Below are 22,857 nucleotides of genomic sequence, written 5' to 3'. Positions count from 1 at the left end.
GTATAATCAAACAGGAACTGATAATGATTATAGGACGTTCATTATAATAAAACAACAACAAACAAAGAATGAAATAAGTTTTTTCATTGAACAAAAACAAAAAGACCAAAAGAGCCAAACAAAATATCTTATAAACAATTTGTCGCTGATAACTCTAACGTCCTATATCACGACTACATTCGGAAATTCGTTAATCGTAAGAAGGAAATATGTGGGTACCCTAACTTAATGACTGATTCGCCATCAAATAGTAATGAGCCGAGAATAATTGCGAACATGTTTACAAACTACTTCAAAGATGCTTTTGTAGATTATAATACTATTAGTTTTCCAAACACATCTACCACTGTTACAAATTTCACCCACTTAAATTCTATCGATTTCGTTATAAGTGAAGATACCGTCTTTAATAGTGTCCTACAACTTGACGAATGTTTTAGTCTTCGTCCCGACGGTGTACCATCATCCATTTTAAGGAAATGTACGGCGTATTTAGTACACCCGCTATGTGTTCTTTTCAACCGTCTTTAAGTAACTCACTGTTCCCATTTATCTGGAAGAGCTCCTTCATAATACCAGTACACAAAAAAGTCCTAAAAATGAAATAATTAACTACCGACTTATTATTAAACTATCTGTGATACCTAAACTGTTTGAGTCAATCGTCCTTTCTTTTCACTGTAGTCCAATTATCTGTGATACCCAGCATGAATTTTGTTAAAAAGCGTTCAACTGTTACTAATCTGTTTCACTTTCCGTTTAGATGTTTTTGAAAAACTTAAACAAATACATTGTATCTTTACTGATTTCAGTAAGGCCTTTGACAAATTGTGTCATAAAACATTGCTTTTAAAACTATCACAGCAAGGTTTTAACGACTGTTTCATAAACTGGATCTTCTCATATTTGCAGATAGACGCTATAGTGTTAAATTTCGTTGTGAATTCTGATGTCCCCAGGGTAGTCACCTTGGTTCTATTCTATTATGCTGATGAAATTAAAATTAAAAAAAAAATAACTCTACATCTGATTGTCTTCTTTTGCAAGAAGGCTTGAAAATCTTAAAATAGGCATTTGCATTGCTTAATTTCTTTAGAAACAGAAAGTACAACATTGATTCAATTCGAATTGACTACATCGACAACTCAAAACATTTTAAAAAGTTGTGCAGTGAAAGTAAGAAAACGTACGAAGAAGACCTGGCAAGAAAGTTAAGCCATTGCAATGACACCACGGATTTTTTGAAATTGAAAAAAAATAAACGGCAATGAAGAAGAAACTAAGAATACCAGCATTTCTCTGGAGGATTTAAAATTACATTTTTCAGGATTGCTAAATATTTTTTCGGAACAACTAGTATGGAGTTATGCGACACCACATACCGATAATATCCTTGATGCACAGATAACGGTTTTGGAAGTAGAAAGGGTACTAGATTCGCTTAAGGATGGCAAAGCAGATGGCACAGACGGGATTCCGCAGAGTTCTTCAAATATACTTCCACCGAATTTAAGCAAAAACTGGCGCAAGCACTCATTATCATCTTAAGTTTTGTTGTACATCCTATTATATGACCAAAACCTTAAAAAAGGTGAACCAAACGACCCAGCAAACTATAGGGGAATATCATTTCTTAATGCAAGTTTGAAGATTTACACTTCAATACTAAATAGAAGCATTATTAACTGGGTACATTTAAACAACAAACTGAGCGATTATCAGTCAGGTACCGCGTTTACAAGAAGAATTGAATCCGAATTGAATCAGGATTTAGCACCGTATAGACCTGGATCGGATCGAAATAGGATTAATCGATCCAATCCCACTGAAAGAGGTGAATCGAATCGAAAATTTGTTTGTAAACCTGAATAAGGGAATCGAGGTATTGGTGTGTGAGGTTTTGCTTGTGTGCGTGCGATAATATTGTTCTCTCTTGTTTGTTCTAAGCAAAAAGACTCCATTTAAATGGAGTATTATTGGTTCTAAGCTGAATTTAATTTGGCGCTCGTCGTTGTGTTTAGATTTCATTTCGATTCCATTTGAATTCGATTCCTCGATTCGATTCGATTCCTCGATCACGTCTTGTAACCAGGGTAAGGGTTTCGGAAAGGGTATTCTACAGCCGATAACATTTGTATTCTTAGATGTATAATACGAAGGAAACTCAATCGTAATGCTAACGTTTTTACCTTTTTCGTTGACTTGAAGGCTGCATTTACAACTTTACAACTTAGGTGTATCATCCAAGTTTGTTAAAGCACTGGAAAAACTTTACAATCAAACGACAGCTAGCGTTAATAATAGATGTGGCAAATCAAAAGAGATCCAAATAAATCGAGGACTACGTCAAGGATGCAATCTCAGCCCATTGTTATTTGCATTATTTCTAGATGACTTGGTTGATTTGCTTCCTTGTGGAGTGGAGTTTGAAAGCTTTAAAATAAAACTAATTATGTATGCTGCTGACATTGTCTCCAGCTTCACTGCAGCTTATGATCAATAGGCTATATGATTATTGAAAACAAATGAGGACTGGAAGTAAATTTAGCAAAATCTAAGATAATGGTATTCCAAAATGGTGCAGGTCGGACCGCAGGAGGAGAAAACTGGAGATGTTTATCTGGGAATGACTCTCACGTTTAATTTGAAAATGGACAAACACCTCAAAGCCAAGGCTGATGCTGCTAGAACGGCTATTTGATCGAACTGGAAGAACATTTTCAAAATTAACAACATATCAACAAACGCCAAATATGAAGTTCTTAACGCAACTTCAAAAGCAGTTCTGTTCTATGGAGCACAGATCTGGGGTGTTCGGAAATACGAAATTGTTGAAAATTTGCTTTGATTCTTCCTTAAAAAAGTATTACTCCTCCCTCTAAGTACGCCTAAGTATATGTATCATTTGGACACAGGGCTTTCGACACTCTTTGTATCAACAGTGAAGCTGAGCGCAGACTATTTGATACAAGTGATTAATATGGACCGAAACCGATTGCCAAATATTATATTGAGAAGTATCATGCGTCGACAAACTGGATTGTACAAGGATTGGATTGATCTTGCTGCAAATTATGGTATTATTCTAGATCTGAATGGATGTACTGGTCTCCAGATGAAAAAAGCACTGTACGAGGTTATCCAATCGATCTATGAAAATGAAAGGAACACATTCATAGAAAAGGCGAGAACATCTACGGAAAGGGACATTTATTCGAAACCTAACTATAATCTTGATTTTTCAAGAAAAACTATTGGAACTATTTTTAAAGTAAGAGGTGAACTTCTTGACCTAAATTGTATGCCACAAAGAAATGATTTGGTTTATATTTGCTCCTTATGCAATATGGGAGTGAACGAAAACACTATCCACTTCATCGGTGTATGTTCAATATTAAAGGAGCTAAGGAGACTATTTTTTCGAAAAAGCTATCTTAGCGACAATGAAACAGTAAAAAAACCTAAATGGAGAAGATTGTTTGCTAATCCATAAATATACCACCGAGGCGTTGGTCTATAGAGGAAGAATCATAGATGCAAATTTTTAAACTACCTTTTTTTGTATTATTGTTACTACTAAAAGTCATGTTTTTCTTTGGATTTTGTAAATAAACTTAAAGTAAGAAAATTAAGTAATTTTGCTTCGACTAAACTATAAAAGTAAATTTTGCTACAAATCAAGAAGTAACAATTACTTGAAAAAAACTAAAAATTGTATGATTTAAATTTAATTTGAAATTGAATATTAAATTAAATAACATTGTCACTCGGACAGACAAAATTTTTGGCATGCCTTATTATTTATTCATTTAGCCAAAAAATGTATGTAACAAGAACCTTAAAATTATCGAATAAAAATATCTATCTATCTAAGAAGACTTAATATTATTCAGGGAATGGTGTAATAATAATCGTCTTGTTTTAAATGTTGACAAATCGATCTACACTTCAGAATTTCAGAAAGTGGTAAGCTTATAGCAAGCGTCAAACAACGATCAGAGGCTCATCATAAGTGCATGAGTTAGTTGTTAGTAAAAAAATAATACAATTATAGCCTAACACACGCACAAAATACAAAACAAAATTAACATTTAACTATCACAGAACAAAAAATAAAATGAGAACGTTTCCGATAGTAAAGCACTGGTTTGAAACAATGATTTTAATTCCACCTTATTTAAATTTAAATCTATCGATGAACAGTCAATACGTATAAAATCAAATGTGCGCAGGTGATGAGTTCCGCCTCGGTAATTGAAATGTACACAAGAAAGCAAATAAGGTGCATCAATTTCACCATTAATGAGTTTTTGAAAAAATACTAAGTCATTTTTAACACGGCTTTGATGGGGAGATTGCATTTGAAGAAGTAGAATACGATGTTCATAGGGAGGCAGATCATAAGGATCTTCCCAAGGAAGACCCTTTATTGCGAATGACATTATGTTGAATTGATTTAATACGTTTTCTATGAATTTCGTAATAGGGAGTCCATAGAGTAACATCGGGATCATTGAACTCCTTTGCCCAGCGTTTTATAAAACGAAGCATAGAACTTGCCTTAAGCACAATTCACATGAGAACGACCAACGACCAACGAATGAACGAATATTCGTCGATTTTGACATCTCTTTCACATGAGAGTTTTTAATTCGTCGCGAATGAAGTTTAACAAGGAGCCACAGCCAAACACCATTCACCACTGAAACAAAAACAAGAATTATTTTTTTTAGGTAAAGTGCGCGCGATTATTTTATTCGTTGCAAGTGTGGATAATGTGGAACGCGAATAAAGTTTGATAGTTCGTATCAACTATAATTTTTTTCGCGACGAATAAATTTGTTTTCTTAAATTTATTAATATACGATATTCAAAAGTAAAAGTATGTATCATAAATCAAATAGACACTAAATTGCTATCGTTTTGTTAAGAATTTGTGTGGAAATATTTCTTGAAACGTACATAAACTCACATTTTGTAATTCATTCGTCGTTCGTTGGTCGCGCTCATGTGAATACTACTTTATTAACAATAAAATTAATGTGATGCGTAAACTCTAAGTTGGAACAGAAATGTACACCTAAATCTTCAAATGTGGAGACACGACAGAGTTTTTGCTGTGATATACAGTAGTCAAATACGTTACTGATTAGTTTTTTATTGAAAGTTATAGTCTGGCATTTTAAAGGGTTGAGTAAAAGGCTACTTTTCCCACACCAAAATGTGAAACTATCAATGTCGGCATGTAAAAGAATACGATCATGGCTGGACTTTATTATTTTGAAAATCTTCATATCGTCAGCAAAAATGAGAAGTTCACTTGAGCGTAGACATGACGATACATCGTTAATAGACAGGATGAACAGAAAAGGGCCAAGATGGCTTCCCTGGGGAACACCAGATTGAGCAACAAAAGGTTCAGAATGACAATTTCTAAATTTTACCTCGTAGGATCTGTTTTCAAGGTATGACTTAATCCAAGCTAAGAAAAATGGTGGAAAACCAAGAGCCTTAAGTTTAAATAAAATAATTCCGTGGCTAAGTTGGTGGAAAGCTTTAGAAAAGTCAGTGTAAACACAGTCAACTTCATAACCTTGTTCTAAAGCGTTTGAACATATGTTTGAGAATGTGAGGAGATTAGTATAACGGTTGATCTTTTTTCATAAAACCAGAATCCAGAAAAGAATTATATTAATAAAGAATAATAAATAAATAAATACATACAAAATAGATATACTTATAAATCAATAAGTGAATAACGAATAATTAAATACAAACGTGAAAGTAAATAATTTAATGAAAAAATGAACAAATAGATAATAAATTTATTAATAAATAAATAAATACAAAATAAATAAATAACAAAAATTTAAACACGAATAAACAATTTTAATAAATAAATGAACCACTGAAAAAATAAACACAGATTAACAAATAAATATTTTAATAAATTAAAACCAATAAATAAATTAACAACAAACATTATACATAAGCAAATAAATAAATAAAAAGAAACAATTAGATAAAAAAACTGAATATAAATAAATAAAATTAATTAGATGAATGTAGCATTAATTTATGAATAAATAAATCAAGAGAAAAAAAATTACACTAACACCTTAAGCAGCTAAGTTTGAGATTAAACTATTATCCGAACAATTACACGATAAAATATAACGGTCTTGTAACTTCGATATTCTTACAGGAACCTTATCAATATTTGCTATTCTATGAAGCATAAGGGAATCTTGTAAAGAAATTTTCCTAGGTCAGGTTAGGTTAAAGTGGCTGTCCGTAGTGGAGTAGGATACACTCAGGCCAGTTTAATGGCCCATTGAATTTTGAGGCTTTCTTCTAAGCTCAATGAAATTAAACAAAGCGGCTTAGAGATAGCAAGTATCATGAGCGCTTGAAATCTAGCGTAGGCCAGATATTTTTCGTGACCTGACACGTGGTGATGTTATTGCACCTAAAAAATCCTAATTTCTGAAATTAAGTATTTTTGTTGAACTTTATTATTTATCTTTAAACGCTTAGTGAGTCATGTCGGAATTAATTTACGAAATGATTAAAAGTAAAGGTGGTTTTTTTTTCCGAGAGTTTTTTGAAATTATGAAAAGGTGTGGTGTTTCCAGCTTGACATCAAACTGGGAAACCAAGTCGAGATTAGAGCACTAAATTAGCACAGAAAGAGCCCTAAATCACCTCATCATTAGATTTTTAAAACTGTTTTTGGTTAAGAAAGTCTCCAAAAGTTTAAGCTTTACGACTCAATTTAGGGGGTAAGGGGTGGTAATACTAATTTGGAGTTTCGTTAACTTAGGAGCCCAAAAAGAGCCCTTAATTCCCTCGTCATCAGTTTTTTGAAATTATGAACCTAAAGGTGTAGTTTTTCCAGCTTGACGTCAAGCTGGGAACACCACAAGTTCAAGGGAGAAGTGATTTTGGAACCAAGTCGGGATTAGAGCACAAAAAGAGCCCTATATAACCCCATCATTAGAATTTCGAAATTCGATTGTGGTGTTTCCAGCTTTACGGACCTAATATAATATGGCACTTTTCTTTTTAAAAAAAATACTGCCATGAAGAAAATTTTTTAGACGACTTAAGATCTCCAATTATTAAATTGTTACTAGATGTAACAAAAGTATATCCGTTTGATTGATGGAAAAGAAAGTGTGGGTCACCAACTAAAGAACTTCGACCCTTCCGACCTTCACAGTGAACCCATTTAAGATGACTATCAATGACGAACTTAACGAACTTTATTGAGGTAAATATTTTTTATTAAACTGTTTTATTTATAAATTTAAAAAAAAAAATTAAGAAAATAATTGTCACCTATATACAATATTTTATCTCAAAAATAAACGTATTTAACAAAGAATAACGTTTTTGATATCTGGAAAAATTAAAAAAAATTGAATTGAGTTTTTTTTACAAAAAAATAAAAACCATTACTAAAATTTGCTAAAAATGGATTTTTGACTCAAATATCTTTTTACAAATTAAAGAGTTATTTGCTTTAAAACTAGATTTCATCTTATACAAAATATTATTTTCGCTATTCATTAATTTTTTTTGTATAAAAATCCAGTTCTTTTATACAAATTAAAATCTACAAAGAATTCTACACAAAATTTGTAAAAATTGAAGGCATTGAATTCAAAAAAAATCCAATCTGTATTTTTTAATATGAGAAATAAAAATTTTAGAAAAATGCTACTAAAATTGGAAGAAATCAGTTTTGCGACTAAAAATCTGGTTAACAAAAACAGATTTTGTAATGTAATTTATTTTATCTTCTGCAAAATATTGGTGCTTACTTTTAGTTAATTTTTTAGAAAAATTTAATTCAAAAAAGTTTCAAGTAAAATAAATCAACAGACACGGGATGGTAAGTTATCAGTGTGGGGCACATCCCCACCTCATTTTTTAGATTTTAAGTATTTGTTTTATAAAATTGCCCCTTCCACCTCAACGAGGGGAGATAGACCCTCCTTCCGATATAAACAAATGCTCGTATTAAGCTCATACATATGTATATCAAAAACCGTTATTATATCTTGTCGACAAAGCATCATATAAAATTAATATAAAACATTTTGACTGGGGGTATTTGCATTTAAAGCTAAGTTCCATGTTTGAAAATATGTAATATTTTAAAATAGGCTAAGACTACGTATGATACAAAATACAAATACATTTTATTTTCCTCTTTTTAAACTATTCAAATAAAATCAGTTTATGCAACTTAGTGCATCAAGTTGATGGTTTACTCTTCGGCAATTTTTCAGCAATGATCTCATCATACGTATACTTAGGTTCGGGAAATTTTCAAAAAACCAAAACAATTGTGATTAGTTGTATGTGCTTTTTTAAAACATGCATAGCTCTACACGCAGAATACCGCTAAGATATATATATATACATAAAACAAACTAAATATCGTGTTGTATAGTCTCACCGCAAACTGCAGATGTTAGTAGATCATCATTTTGAGTTTTATTGGCCTTTATAAAGTTCTTTACCATGACACGTAGGTCTTTTACAGTGCCAGTTCCAGTCATAGATTCTGGTTCTGGTAACATTGAGAACTCATTACTTTCATCAATTTCCCCATCTTCCAGTCGTACCTTCGACGACGACTCAACAACAGTGTCCGACATTATATAACTTTGTTTTAATTTTTAGAGTCTGGAGTCAAGCTTCATTTAACTTTTATGTGTAAAATTTGTATTTACTTAATTGATCAAAGTGGCACATAACATAATCGTTTTGTTATCTTATCAATTAACGTTATAACGTTTAACCTTTTAATTGCGTTATAAATTACTTCTGTTCGTATTTATTATTTGGTTAGCAATTAATATTTATGCTCTAAATTTCTAAGCAAACTACATAAAGGTTCAATTTATTTATGTATTTTTATTTTGTGAATGAGAATCAGATTTTTGTTCGTTTTTATTTGTGTTTTGCACATTGAATAATCTAACGGAAAACGGCTTATTTCCCGATGCCAACATTTTATTAAATGCGAATTCCAATGGGTACGTTCATTCATATTTATTCTGGTCCAGGGTTGAGCACGATATTTTTTCGGGTTTGTTTTTTTTTTTTTAATACGCGTTGGCAGTTTTTTATCTTAGAGCACAGCAATTTTTTGTTCTATTTTTGTACAAATGCTGAGAATGCATTTTTTAAATATTCCAAATTGTTTATTGAGAAACAATAGCAGTATGTCAGTTGTGTGTGATTTTTTTATAATTGGGTGATTTTCAATCTGTTAATACTTTTTTTGGAGTTGGAACTTTTGACAGATGTCACATTTTTATGGTTAGTTTGGTTTTCCATTTCATAAAAAATTGACTTACTACTGAATTACATTTGCAAAACAATGGTTCGATTAGCGCGAAGCTTAAATTCAATCAATTAAGAGAAGGAAACTTCTAGTACACACTTACGCTTGTAGCGTGAGCCCCGACTAATTTTTGTGAGGCTATGCAAAGAAGCTTGTTCGCCCAGATAAGCTCAGTGAAAGAATATTCGGTGCATAATTGCTGACAATGAAAAGAACGAACGATGAATTTAATACGTACAAGAGGAAAAAGGGACGATGTCAATGGACAGGTTCAAGTGACATAAGAAAGTAAGGCAAGTATCTACCATCTGATTGGCCATCTGCCAAAAAATTGCTTTCCAATTAATGCAATTTTATTGGAAAGTTGACTAGACTATTAGTCAAGAAAAATCTCCCTAACTATCAATTCAAGTCCATTTATGTCAAAATGACAGCTGATCATGTTTTTCATTTATTTGAAAGATGAACTTTATTACTCTGTAAATTATTTATTTTCTTAATTTTTTTTTTACACAAAAGAACAGTCCCTTGTCAAATTTAAAAAGTAATATTTCTTTACAATTCATATTACAAATCCTAATGGGCTTGCAGCTTGCCTGAGGAGAGTTTTGTAGACAATTGTGTTTTTCCACGATCAACTGAAGGCAGAGGTTATTTAAATTTGACTAGAAAGTTAGTCCAGAAAATTCTCCACTTATGTCAAAACGACAGGGAATCATAATTTTTTCTTCAACTGAAAGCTGCACTTTTTTACTCTGTGATTTATTTATTTTCTACAAAATTCTATTTGAAGTTTTATATAAAAGGGTTCCTTGCTAAATTGAGAAAAAAAATAAGTTATATTTACTAAAAATACAAAATACAAGTCAAGATGGAGTTGTAGCTTGACAAAGGAGTGTTTTGTAGACATTTTTTTAGGTTTTTCACAATCAATAAAAGGTAGATGTTAGTGAAGCAATGTTTCTAGTTTGAAGTTTATGATACTTTTGAATCTAACTAATTTTCTTGTTAGCTTGTGCGTTCAAAGAATGCATTTGACTGCAAATGAAGTTCCTTATGTGGTCTGAACCTGTCCACTGAACTTTAAACCAATAAGTAAAATTTCGAAAATGTACAAGTCCTTCTCCAAACTGATTTACAGAATCATCAAAGAAGACTTTAATAACAAGCAACCAAGGAAACAAGCTGGACTTAAAGAAGGATTCTCAACAACAGACCACTTATACACAATAAATCAGTTAGTAGAAAAATGCAATGGCGCAAAATTTTAAACGATTAAGTATAGACATTTTTAGCAATTTACTAAGTTTAAAAGAGTTTGTTAAAGTAAAGTTCACGGGATGCCGCCTGCCGACTGACTTCTGTTTGAAAATTAACAATGTTTATCTAATTTAAGTTTTGTTTTTTTGTTTGAATTAGCATTTAGAATATAATTAAATAAATTACTGTTTTAAAAGGATTCGTTAATAATTTGATTGCAGTAAGACATTGTAGTTCGAAAACAGTTAAATAATTGATTAATGTTTCCTTCACAGTTTAGTAGGGCAACTATTTCTTCTGGTGACTTTACATTGCTGCCGAGCAAATTTCTTAGTATTTCACATAAAATTGGACACTTTCCTGAGGAATGGATTACATACTTCCTTACTATTAAGTCACAAAGACTGCAGTAGTTAAACAGATCTTCCCGATGTGGTATATAATTAAGGCTTATCAATTCAACTCTCATTTTTAAAATTGACGAGATGAGCTCCTCGTTGTTCTCGTTGCGAAAGTAGTTACGTTCGCATAAATTATGATTTAAATGGTTGTACGTAGATCTATGTACCGAGGATGTAGCTTCATTAATAGCGTCGGCTCTCAGTTTTCATCTAAATTTGCAATAAGATTCTGGTAAAAGCGGTAATTACCATTTTCATCAACTATTCGAAAGTCTGTTCTATAGAAGGCAGCATGGTCTTCTAGCTTCTTAAACCACAGATTTTTCTTCTCTTTCATCTGGCATATTAAAAACTTTTTTGATATAATCAATATGACATTTAATAGTTTTGATGAAGAGCGGTGGTAATCCTGTCTCAATTGAGATCATATAGTTTGGGTTGTTTTTCGGTAAAGGATTCCATAACCGGCAATACACATTTAGTCGGTTAATCATCAACTGTAGGGTTTCAGGCGAGTGGGCAAACAATATGACGTCATCTGCAAACAGCAAGGCTTTTAGTGTCCTCGATATTTCAATTCCACCAGGAAGAAAATCAATCAGGTCCTCTATGAACAAGGCAAAAAGATTTGGGCTTAAATTGCAACCATGCTTGACTCCCATCTTCGATTCGAAACACTCCGACTTTTCGGCCCCATTCCATACAGCTGCCTTATTTTCGTCATAGATGCTTTCTAGTACCTGCCCAAATTAAGCTGACATAACATAATTGTAAAGCTTGAAGAATAATGATTGGTGTTGAACGGTATCTAAAGCTGCCTTGAAATCGACAAAAAATACACAGAGCGTCTTTTTTTTTTGTTCAATAGAGGTTGCCGCCAAGCTTTGCAGTACAAAAATATTGTTGATAGTCAAGTAGCCACTTCCAAAACCTGCCCGAAATTCTCCAACCAACTTATTGTCATAAATCCAACGGGTCAATCGGTTATTTAATAATGTTGTGAATATCGTGCAGGTGGCGTTGAGAAAGGATATCCTACGGTAGTTGCCTTTCTTGTGTATGGTAAAAATTAAAGACTTTTTAAACTGTTCTGAAATACTTCCAGTATCGAATATTGTATTGAAAGCAAATGTTAAGTTTAAAGTTAGCCTTTCTGTTCCATATTTAAAGAATTCCAGTGGTATACCACCAGGTCCTGAAGAATTTCCGTCCTTCAATTTCATTAATACAGTTTTAACTTCATCATGAGTTATGACACTATCCAAAATATCATTTGAGTACGAAGGTTTAGCGTATTGGATAGGAAGCGTAAGACTCTCTGGGCTCAAAATCACAAGGAAGTGATTATGCAATACATCGATATTTAATTTCAAACTGATTTTTGGTTTTGCTCCATTTAATTAGTTAATCGCCATCCAGAATTCCTTGGAATCCTTGCAGTTTGTAAGTTTAAGAGCCTCGGTTTCATAAAACTTTGTTTTTTTCCCTACATATTTCTTTGAATTCTGCATTTGCTACATAAGCAAATAGCTAGTTAGCTAAACGAAAAATAAAACAGGTTAAAACTTCGGACTCCCTTAATACAATGTTACTAGACTACCGGTTTATTTTCTATTTTTTACTTTAGTAAAGCTTCTGACTCCGTTGAACACGAATACGTATAAGGTCCTCCCTGAAAAATCAAAACATAAACCAAAATATAGTAGAGACGCTTAAAAACATATACACCAGTAACATAGCACGAATAAAAACAGAGAATATAGAACGCACATTTAATATAACAAGAGGAGTTAGACAAGAAGATTCGCTTTCACCATCTTTATTTAGTTCAGTTCTGAAAAAGATACTCCAAAAAACTAACTGAAAACAAAATATGAAATGAAGATATGTGGACAATTTCTTAACAATTTAATGTTTGTAGACGAAATAATTCTTATTTCTACAAAAGCAAGACATGTTAACGGAACTAACTGCCTTGTGTGTATTTTAAGTACTTGAAATAAACAAATCGGTGTGAAGAACCGTTTTGGAAAAACACTCGATCTGGTAAGGCCGATCTATTGCTAAACTATCTGTAATACCTAAACTGCTTGAGTCTATCGTATGTATTGTCTTTTCTTTTCACTGTAGTTCAAATATCTGTGATACCCAGCATGGTTTTGTTAAAAAGCGTTCAGCTGTTACTAATCTGTTTCACTTTACGTCCTCTTGTATAGATGGTTTTGAAAAATGTGAACAAGTAGATGGTATTTTTACTTATTTCAACAAGGCCGTTGACAAATTGTGTCATAAAACATTACATTTAAAACTATCACAGCCAGATTTTAACGACAGTTTCATAAACTGGATCTTCTCATATTTGATAGATGTTATAGTTTTAAATTTCTTAATGAGGGTTCAAGTTCATTTGTTGTGAATTCTGGTGTCCCCCAGGGTAGTCACCTTGGTCCTATTCTATTTGTTTTATTTATATATGGCTCGATCATACAAAATTCATCTGTCCTTATATATGCTGATGACATTCAAATTAAAAAAAAAAAAAATAATTCTACATCTGACTGTCTTCTCTTGCAACAAGACTTAATATTATTTAGGGAATGGTGCAATAATAATCGCCTTGTTTTAAATGTTGACAAATACATATAAACCATCAGTCTTATTTAAAAACGCTGTATAGAGCCTACATAAAGTTATGTTATCTCTATAATGCCTCTAAACGCAAAAATGCTATTTATAAAACTTATACAAGGTTGCATAGTCCCATAATAAGCTAAACGCGTTTTGAGGTTGAATAGAGCCTACATAAGGAAATTATTGTTATTATTATTTTGTAAATGTCATTTTGATTTCTCTCCTCTCTTTTTGAAATTAAAATAAAAACAATAATGCCTCTCGAGTTTAGCTCGTGAGCCGAAGAAACGAAGAATCTAAAAAAAATATAGATTTTCGAAAGAGAATATCATACAAATAATTGGAATTATTTTGTTATATTTTAGTTGTTATGACAACTAGCAGATTTTATAGTACTTTTGGCACTTTTTTTGATATAAGCATTGTATAACTAAAATTTATAGCAGATTTTTTTATAAATAGGAATTTTTGCAACGTTACATAGAGCCTACATAAATCCTTATTCACTGTATAACTATTCATCTGTTTAGCGAATTCTATTAAATAAGACTGCATGAGTTTTACACGCAAGAAAGTTCGAATCGTTTTTAGTTACATGTTTGATTCTTGTCCTTTAAGTAGAGTATATATATTTTCTGACTTGGATGTTGTCTTAGATCTTAAACTTACATTTAATGAACATATTAACTTTATAGTTAAAAAAGCAAATACAGTTATGGGTTTTATAAAGAGATTTGGCCGTGATTTCCATGATCCATATGTTTTAAATTACTTTTTGTTTCATTTGTAAGACCAGTCCTGGAATATGTTTGTACAGTATGGCCACCTAACTACACCGTAGACGCCAAGACTCGAAGCCATTCAGAAAAGATATTTGCGTCCTGACCTAACCTATCATATATTTCATACTCAAAACTTTCTTTCACTAATCTCTTTCTGCGGTTCGTCGTACAAAAACTACCAAAAACATTATTGTCCACAAAACACTTCAAATTTGAGAATTAATACATCATCCACGAGAAAGGAAAATTCTGAACGTACGTCATTTTCGTGCAAATTAAATGGTTAGTTACGAGCTAACATCCCTGAGCTGTTTCCATTGTTATTATGAGTTCAAGGAAAACAAGAACTATTCAAAATTCTACTCATGAACGCGCCCTTTTTTGACACTTCATATCTGTTTTCATTTTTCAAATTCAAAGCTTTCTTCCAAAAAACGAAAAGATAAATCGCAAACAACAAAATAAATAAACAATAAAAGATGTTTTCAAGTGCAGAATTTGTTGAAGAATGGAACCAGATATTTTCTTTTAAAATTAAAGAAACCGATTTGGCAAAACCCACAGAGACTTTTGTTTTTAATGCTCTTATAAATTATTTAAAAATGTTTAATTTTGATACAACGCCAATGATTCAAGTATGTTTGTGAATCGAAAGATATTTTATACATTTGTAATGTTTTGTTTATTTAAAGATGAAACAATGTGAAAATGCAACTGAAAAGCGAGCTTTCCTAGTTCGCTTCTGTAATTATATCGATCACATTTACAAAATCTCGGATAAATCTCATTGTTTCTTGATTTATGACTTGAAGCATCCTTGTAAGTAATTGAAGTTCTTCTTGAAAACTGCTTTAACACTAAAATTATCCATTACCATAGCTCCAAAGAAAACTGTCCATATGCTAAATCACTTGTTGAACTATTTTTTCTACTATAATATGTTCAAGGAATCAGTTGTTCCGCTGGCCAATGGAAAAATCCGCCAGAGGCAGAAGCTTATCGATGAAATAAAAAAATATAAATTTGAACATGAACAGATTGCAATCAGGGCAAAGAACGTTCGTATTATTTGCAATCTTATGTTGTTGAATATTCCTTAAATCATTTTTATTCAGATCGAAAAGCACATCAATAACTTGCGACCACTTGCCCCAGAGACAATGGCTCAGCTCAATAAAATAATTGACCAAGAAGCCACTCAAAAAGAATCCATAAATTATCTGGAGGAGCAATTGAATGAATGCAACAGTGTATTAGAATCACTACGCAAAGAAGAGGCACGTCTCGGCATGGATATAGTCTCAGCAGAAGAAGTAGATCGTTTGGAATCGTTCGTTTTAATTTGGATTCAAAATAAATATTTCTATATTATGATGGTTTACTTATTCAATTCTTAGGAACATGAGTGCCCTTGAAAATGCAATTGATGAACAGTTAAATATTGAGCGGACCACTTTCAAAAAGAATCAAGAACGTTCTGTTTCTATGGCAAATTTGCAGCACGTCACGTCTAGGATCGATAGCGCAATGGAAATAAATCCGTCTTCATTCCTACAATCTTACAAGTAAGAAATTAAACTCTTCTCAGAAACAAGCATTCGGTTTTTTTATTTTCCATTTTGTACAGAGATTGCGTTAACAAACACAAAGAATTAGATTCTATGTTCACTGAAATCAGTGAGAGGAAAGAAACTTTTAAAACAATCAACGAAAAATTAACTGAAGATTTGAATAAAATGGAAAAAAATTGCGTAATCAAGAACGCTCTATTATCGAATACTAAGTTGTCTGGTGAAAAACAAATCAAAGAAATGAAAATGTAAGTAATTTAAAACAAAAACTAACAAATTAAGGGATAGAATGTTTTTTTTTTCTAAAATTTAAACTTTCGCTAGGTTGGCTGAGTCAAATGAAACTTCTATATCTGATTTGGAGCATGAGATGCATAGTATGGAAAAACAATTAGCTGATGAAAAGAATGTTACTGAATATATATTGGAAACAACAACATTGATTATCCGGGCCACAGTTAACAATTGTTATGAAAATTAAATTATAAACAAATCGTTTTAAGTATGCAGTTACCTATTTATAAACAACGTAGAAATAATATTAAAATAATTTACTATTGAAATCTATACTTTTGAATCGTGTATTGTCTTTTGTTACAAGAAGAGATCGAGTTAAAGATCATTAAAAATGTATTTGAACCTATAGTCCAAGAGCCCGGGCCCGCCAGACATACCTTTTATAATAAAAGCTAAAAGTTTGTCTATGTGTGCCTCTAGTACAGGTTAGAAGAGTTTAGGGGTGTCTGGCAGGGGGTTGGAACCATACTAAGTGTCTGGTAATGAGTAAAGCAAATTTTGATGTTGTTACGAATGAAATATGTATACAAAAATTGAGTTTTATAGAATAACGAAATTAAGATGGAACTGTATGCACCTTATACACATAAGAGGAAAGAGGAAACCACAATGGTGGGCCTCAGAGCTTGACTCGCTCAGGAAGGAATGCAGGAAACTTTTCAACCGGGCCAAAGCTGCAAGACTAGCCTCTCATTGGGACTCCTACAAAGGTTCTACAAGAAGGCACTAAGGAAATCCAAGCGATCTTCTTGGCGATCCTTCTGTGGCATGATAGAAGAAACTTCTGAAGCCTCTAGGTTACGGAAAATTCTTTCAAATAATCCAGCTATGCCAAGCTGCTGGACAAATTCAAGTAATGAATCGCTGAACTTACTATTGGACACTCACTTTCCTGGTAGTTCTCTTACCGAAACTTGCAACAGTTATATACGTTCAAGTTCAAATACAACATATCCACAAGGTCTGTTCACAAAGGATAAGCTACAATGGGCTCTCAACAGCTTCAAACCATTTAAAGCTGCAGGACCAGATGGAATAATACCAGCCGAACTACAAAAGACTTCTGATATAATTGCACCAATCCTTGAGGAAATTTTTACCAGCTGTCTTTACCTGGCCCATGTTTCCTCGGCATGGAGAGAAGTTAAAGTTGTTTTTAAACCTAAAGCAGGTAAATGCTCCCAAGTCAATCCTAAAGATCTACGACCTATAAGTCTATCATCATTCCTTCTTAAGACCCTGGAAAGATTGATTGATATCCATTTAAGGGCACCTATCGATACAAGACATCTGTCTTCGTCTCAACATGCCTACTGTAAAGATAAATCGGTGGAAACAGCGTTACACACTTTAGTACGCACCATCGAATATTCGTAAAGAGTTCACATCTGCACTGACATCTCTAAATGTAGAGAGTTCGCTTCGGGAGTTAATTCATTTAATGCTCACAGCAGAATAATTAACTCAAAACTGGGCAACTCTTCTAGCAGACGATTCGTTAGTAGAGGGACACCTCTCCTCTGGAACCTAGTGGTGAATAAAATCCTAACTAGTCTGGATGCGGAGGGTTTCAGAGTGATAGCATATGCGGGCGACGTTGCTATAGCAGTTTCAGGAAAGCATCTTAACATCCTAAAAGAACTCTTACAAAATGCCTTGGACAGACTAATACTTTGGGCTGATCGGTGTGGACTGGGTGTTAACCTACACAAAACCGATCTGGTCTTAATTTCGAGGAGATACAAAATTCCATTTGTCAACCCTCCCTATATAAAGGTCTTGTCTTAGACAAAAAAACTAAATTGGAAACGCAACGTTCAGGAAAGAGTCAAAAAAGCTACTGTAGCTATTTTTTCTTGCAAAAAAGCTATTGGTAATAAATGGGGTTTACAACCCAGAATCACAAATTGGCTATACACATCGGTAATCAGACCGATTTTAACGTACGGTGTGGCAGTATGGTGGACTGCTTTAGAGAAAGGTATAAACAGGGATAAGTTAAATAAAGTCCAACGTTCAGTCTGCCTATGTATAAGCGGATCGCTTCGCACGACCCCGTCTGCGGCACTGGACACCTTGCCTGCCTTACACCTCTTGACATATTTAACAAACAAATAGCTCCAATCTCTGCTATTCGCCTCAATGCTTCGTCGCAGTGGACTAACAACAACATTGGTCACTCCGTAATTCTAAGGTACTTAGAATCAATTCCAAAGCACACAGACTACACCATCCCCCAACTACAATTCGACAGAAACTTCCAGATTTCTATACCTACCAGATCTTTTTGGGAGGATAGGACATTCTTGGAGGATGAGTCAATCCATTTTTACACAGATGGCGCAAAACCCAAAGAAGGGGTTGGTGGTGGTGTGTACTCTGAACGACTGAAATTAAGTCTCTCATTCCGCCTTCCCAATCATTGTAGCGTGTTCCAGGCGGAACTTTCGGCGATTAAAGAAGTCTTGTCTTGGCTCAAAGAAAACGTGATAACAACATCTGATATCCGTATTTTCTCTGACAGCCAGGCCGCTATCAAATCTCTGGACTCTGTCTCTACAAACTCTATAACAGTCCAGTGGAACAACATCACCACGTGTCAAGCCACAAAAAACATCTGGCCAACACTGGATTTGAAACGTTCAAGGTGCTTGCTCTCTCTAAGCAGATCGCATATAAGCTCGATAATAGGTGTCATAACCGGACACTGTCTAATAGGAAAGCACGCAACGAGTCTACGCGTATTCTCAAATGACTTTTGCAGAAGCTGTATGAACGAGGAAGAGGAAGAAACGGTTCTTCATCTTCTCTGCACATGCCCTGCTCTAGCTCGAAAACGCAAGAATTACCTAGGAGAATTCTTCTTTAACCATCTAAACGATCTAAATAATATCGGTATAATCAGCCTTTTACGTTTCGTAAGGGATTCACGCTGGTTCCATTGAGCTTAGGAGGAAGCCTCAAGATTCATGTGGTATCACAATGGGCCATTAAACTGGCCTAAGTGTGTCCGTTTCCATCTTGGACAGCCACTATAACCTAACCTAACCTAACCATGCACCTTTGCTACCTGTTACCTGCCAAAGGAACCACTACCCAGGTATCATGGGTGGGGATCGTTTTTACCTGTGCTAGAGGCACACATACTCGTAGACAAACTTTCAGCTTTTATGATAAAACGTATGTCTGGCCGGCCCGGGCTCTTGCTCTACTAGCATTCCCTTAAAAAAAATCTGCAGTTTCTTATATAACTATAACTAAATAGTGTGGAAAGTACGATTGGGACGAGCCAGTGTAACCTCATTTGCGAAGCTTCTAGTTGAGCTTTATAAATGATCTAGAGAAAATCGAAAATATCAGAATTCCTCGACACTACGTAATGTGGAACCCTGATGATTGTAAAGTGAATTTCGTCGATGCGTCAGAAAAGGGTTTTGCCGCAGTGCCCTACTTTCGTTTTGCTCGGAATGATGAAGTTAAAGTTGCACAGGTCATGGCGAAGGCCAAGGATGCACCTGTAAAACAATTATCTATACCACGTTTGGAGTTACAGCCACCATTCAGGAGTCACATACCATTAGAATTGACGAGTTGTTGTTTTTATCTGATTTGAAGACTGTGCTTGCATGGATCAACTGCACCAGTAAACGATTCGAGGCATCTATGGGAGATCAAAACACAAGACGGTTTCAAGTTCCAAATTTCCTAAAACTCTCATTCATAACTGAGTCCAATTCTTAGAGAAATGATAGTAAATGCAAATCCATATGGTGCATATTATTTATTATCCGCCAAATTTCAAGCCAGATGGTCTTTCTCCGTCGGAGCCATTGCCTTTTTGCTACGGTTAAAACACATCCTTCAGAAAAAGAAAACCGATAGAGAAGTTTTTGTTATACCTAGTGAGTTCGTCAAGCCAGAGACTGGTTATTTAGGAAGATCCAAGAAGAGTCTTTTTCTAATTGTTTCGGTCCTTTCAACTGCCTTACATTTAGAGCAGGGCAGATAGAGTTGTTGAATGACCTAAGTTTGGAACAATGTACTATGGCTGTAAGACGTTTCCTTATTAACCGCGTTGTCACCAGATGTTTCTATAGTGACAACGGTCTTAACTTTGTTGGTACAAAAAATGTATTGGATAAGGATGGTGAAGAAATGGAAGTCTCTCTCTCTGTAAATATTCGTCAAGGCAGGAGGGTGTTTTATGGCGCTGTATTGCGGCCTTTTCTCCATAAATGGGAGGGGCTTTAGAACGTCTTATCCAGTCTATCAAAAGGAGCATCGATTTCGTCCTTAAAGGTCTCGTTCCTAGAGAAGGCGTTGTGCGGAACGCCCTCATGGAGGCTCAGGGCCAGAAAAATCGGCGGCCGCTAACATATATTCCGATTGATCCCGAAGAACCCAAACCTCTTACTCCGAACTTTATGCCCTTCGGGGAAGATAATCAAGACGTTACGGCCCCTGGAATATTCTCAGAAGCAAATTTTTACTTCATATGGGTGACATCATAATCGAACCCAACGAAATACGTTCAGCCTGGCATTTAGGTCGTGTCATTGACATTTATCCGGGACTAGATGGAGTATACGAATGGCTGACGTGAAACTATCCAACGAAGTTATAAAACCTAAGCGATCTATTGGGAGACTCGTTGTGTTGGACTTGGAGTCCAAGGGAAGAAGGAGTATGAGAGTTGGGATAGAATGGTAATCTACGTTTTATTTTACTATCGTTATCAATCTGCCTACTCGCAGATTGGAGTTGTTAAACATTGTAGATAGAAAAAAATGTTTGGTTCTTGGATTTAAGGAAATAGGTTTATCTAAGTACATAGTTTCTCTAAACATCAAATAAAAAGAAGTTGGGAAGGACTTTTAGTCTTGCACTGACAAATTACATTTAGCAAAATCTCTTTTCACTTCAGTTCTCAAAAGATTCAAAGATTTTATATAAATTATAATACGTATGAAACGTTTATTGTGTTTTTCATTTAGCCTTTAGGTCCGGGGCGGACCTGTTCCTCAACCAACATGCGTCTCCAGCCAGCTCGGTCCCCAGCTAGCTGTCTCCAGTTTCGCACGCTAAGTTGGTTGAAGACATTACCCACCTGAGTGCGACACCTTTTTTTGTATAATAAGCACACACTAAAGGGGATATTACTACCCTTATTATGCAGAGCCACAGTGTGAGCACTGAAGAGGAGAAAGGGTTTAAAAGGAGATGTCGGTGCACATTGGTTTTGAACTCCTGAATATTGCAATGACTAGGAAAGACAGAGTGTGGTAAGGTATTCCACATTCGCGTAGTACGGTTAAAGAACGAATCTCTGTATTTGACAGTACGGCCGAAGTTGGGCTCGAGGGTATACTGATGAGCATTCCTATAAGCGCGTATATTACGGTTGAACTGTTTAAGGGGAGGAATGCAACTGGCTATTTCACTAGAACATAAACCCTTTAAATGGGTCAGACAAGAGACCTTACGACGATGTTCAAGCTTAATGAACTTATGATGATATTATCATCTATCGATTTAAATTGTCTACATTCAATACTATCCAAGAGGCTTAAGTAAGTTGCAGGAGCACCAGCCCAGAGATGGGAGTTATACCAAAGCTTTGGACATATGTAAGTCTTGTAGATAACAGCCGGATCAGAAAGCGTGGAATATTTCTTGCATCGCCTAAGGAAACCCACACACCTTGCTGCATTTTTGACGGCATCACGTATGTGATCATTCCACAAGAGGTGGTTGGTGACACACATGGATAATGGCAATGATAGTATATCTCGCTTTAACGATACAAGACAGCATTGCTTTTTTGAAGCATTAAATTCTACGCGGTTTCTTATTCCCCATTGCACAATGCTGTTTAAGTCGGAATTTAATGAGTTTATCATATTTTGTCGTTGCAGTTCCACATCTGAAAAAGGGATGTGAGTTTGAAAACGATTATGTAAAGCTAAGAGTGCTATTAGATTAGAAGTTGCAGACAGAAGATCATTAATAAAAATGAGAAAGAGTGTTGGAGATAGAGCAGAGCCCTGGGGCACACCAGCATTTATTTTATGGACTTGAATCCATCCAGTACTAATTGTATCGAACGATCCGAGAGGTCGGTCTTCCTCTACTGCGCCGCACAGTGGTTCGGTTTGTATGGGAGAGCGGAAAAAAGTCTGTAAAATCTGAACGGTTCAACGGATTTAAATAAAATTTGGCATACATATGGGTGGTAACCCTGGCACAAAGGTAAAAACTATCACTGAGGAAGCCAAAAGTAGACACGAGAGAGACACTCCGTTGAGTTAAGCAACGACCGGCACTGTGCACTAACCGATTCAACCGATTTCTTTTCTTTTTTTTATTAATAATTGTTAATCATTTACTTTTTTTTTTCATTAAAATTGGATTATACCTATTAAAGGAATATCTTTTATTTGGTTTTCTGGGAATAGTATTCTAGGTGGTGTCAGAAGTTCCCTCACCTACATATTATTTTTATATAATCAGCCTACACAGTGCCTGTAAACGATAAGCTAAAGTTTTTTTGTCAT

The 22,857-nt window shown here is 34.3% G+C and overlaps 2 protein-coding genes across 2 annotated transcripts in view; one reads left to right on the top strand and one right to left on the bottom strand.

The window, feature by feature from the left end:
- The window catches only part of LOC129942602 (uncharacterized), a 30,960-nt gene extending 22,015 nt beyond the window's left edge, over positions 1-8,945 (bottom strand). Inside the window, exon 1 of the mRNA XM_056051618.1 lies at positions 8,468-8,945. Within this exon, the coding sequence (XP_055907593.1) occupies positions 8,468-8,669 (202 nt within the window). The 5' untranslated portion in view covers positions 8,670-8,945. The remainder of the gene's footprint in view (positions 1-8,467) is intronic.
- Positions 8,946-14,840: 5,895 nt separating this feature from the next.
- LOC129941413 (uncharacterized) lies at positions 14,841-16,529 on the top strand. The gene is made up of 7 exons (XM_056050035.1): positions 14,841-15,070; positions 15,128-15,254; positions 15,315-15,493; positions 15,551-15,765; positions 15,833-16,000; positions 16,063-16,254; positions 16,331-16,529. The coding sequence occupies exons 1-7, from the start codon at positions 14,915-14,917 to the stop codon at positions 16,485-16,487; spliced, it is 1,194 nt and encodes a 397-aa protein (XP_055906010.1). The 5' UTR covers positions 14,841-14,914; the 3' UTR covers positions 16,488-16,529.
- The last annotated feature ends 6,328 nt before the right edge of the window (positions 16,530-22,857 follow it).

This window comes from Eupeodes corollae, chromosome 1, assembly GCF_945859685.1.
Source record: "Eupeodes corollae chromosome 1, idEupCoro1.1, whole genome shotgun sequence".
Classification (NCBI taxonomy): domain Eukaryota; kingdom Metazoa; phylum Arthropoda; class Insecta; order Diptera; family Syrphidae; genus Eupeodes; species Eupeodes corollae.
Note: the sequence above shows the minus strand (reverse complement) of the source record. Positions and strands in the feature narration are given on the sequence as shown.

Bases quoted from the DNA above. Each gene is read 5' to 3' on its own strand.
- LOC129941413 (XM_056050035.1), top strand. From the start codon at position 14,915: ATGTTTTCAAGTGCAGAATTTGTTGAAGAATGGAACCAGATATTTTCT. The intron at 15,071-15,127 runs GTATGTTTGTGA...GTTTATTTAAAG, and splicing joins ATACAACGCCAATGATTCAA to ATGAAACAATGTGAAAATGC. The intron at 15,766-15,832 runs GTTCGTTTTAAT...TTCAATTCTTAG, and splicing joins GAAGTAGATCGTTTGGAATC to GAACATGAGTGCCCTTGAAA.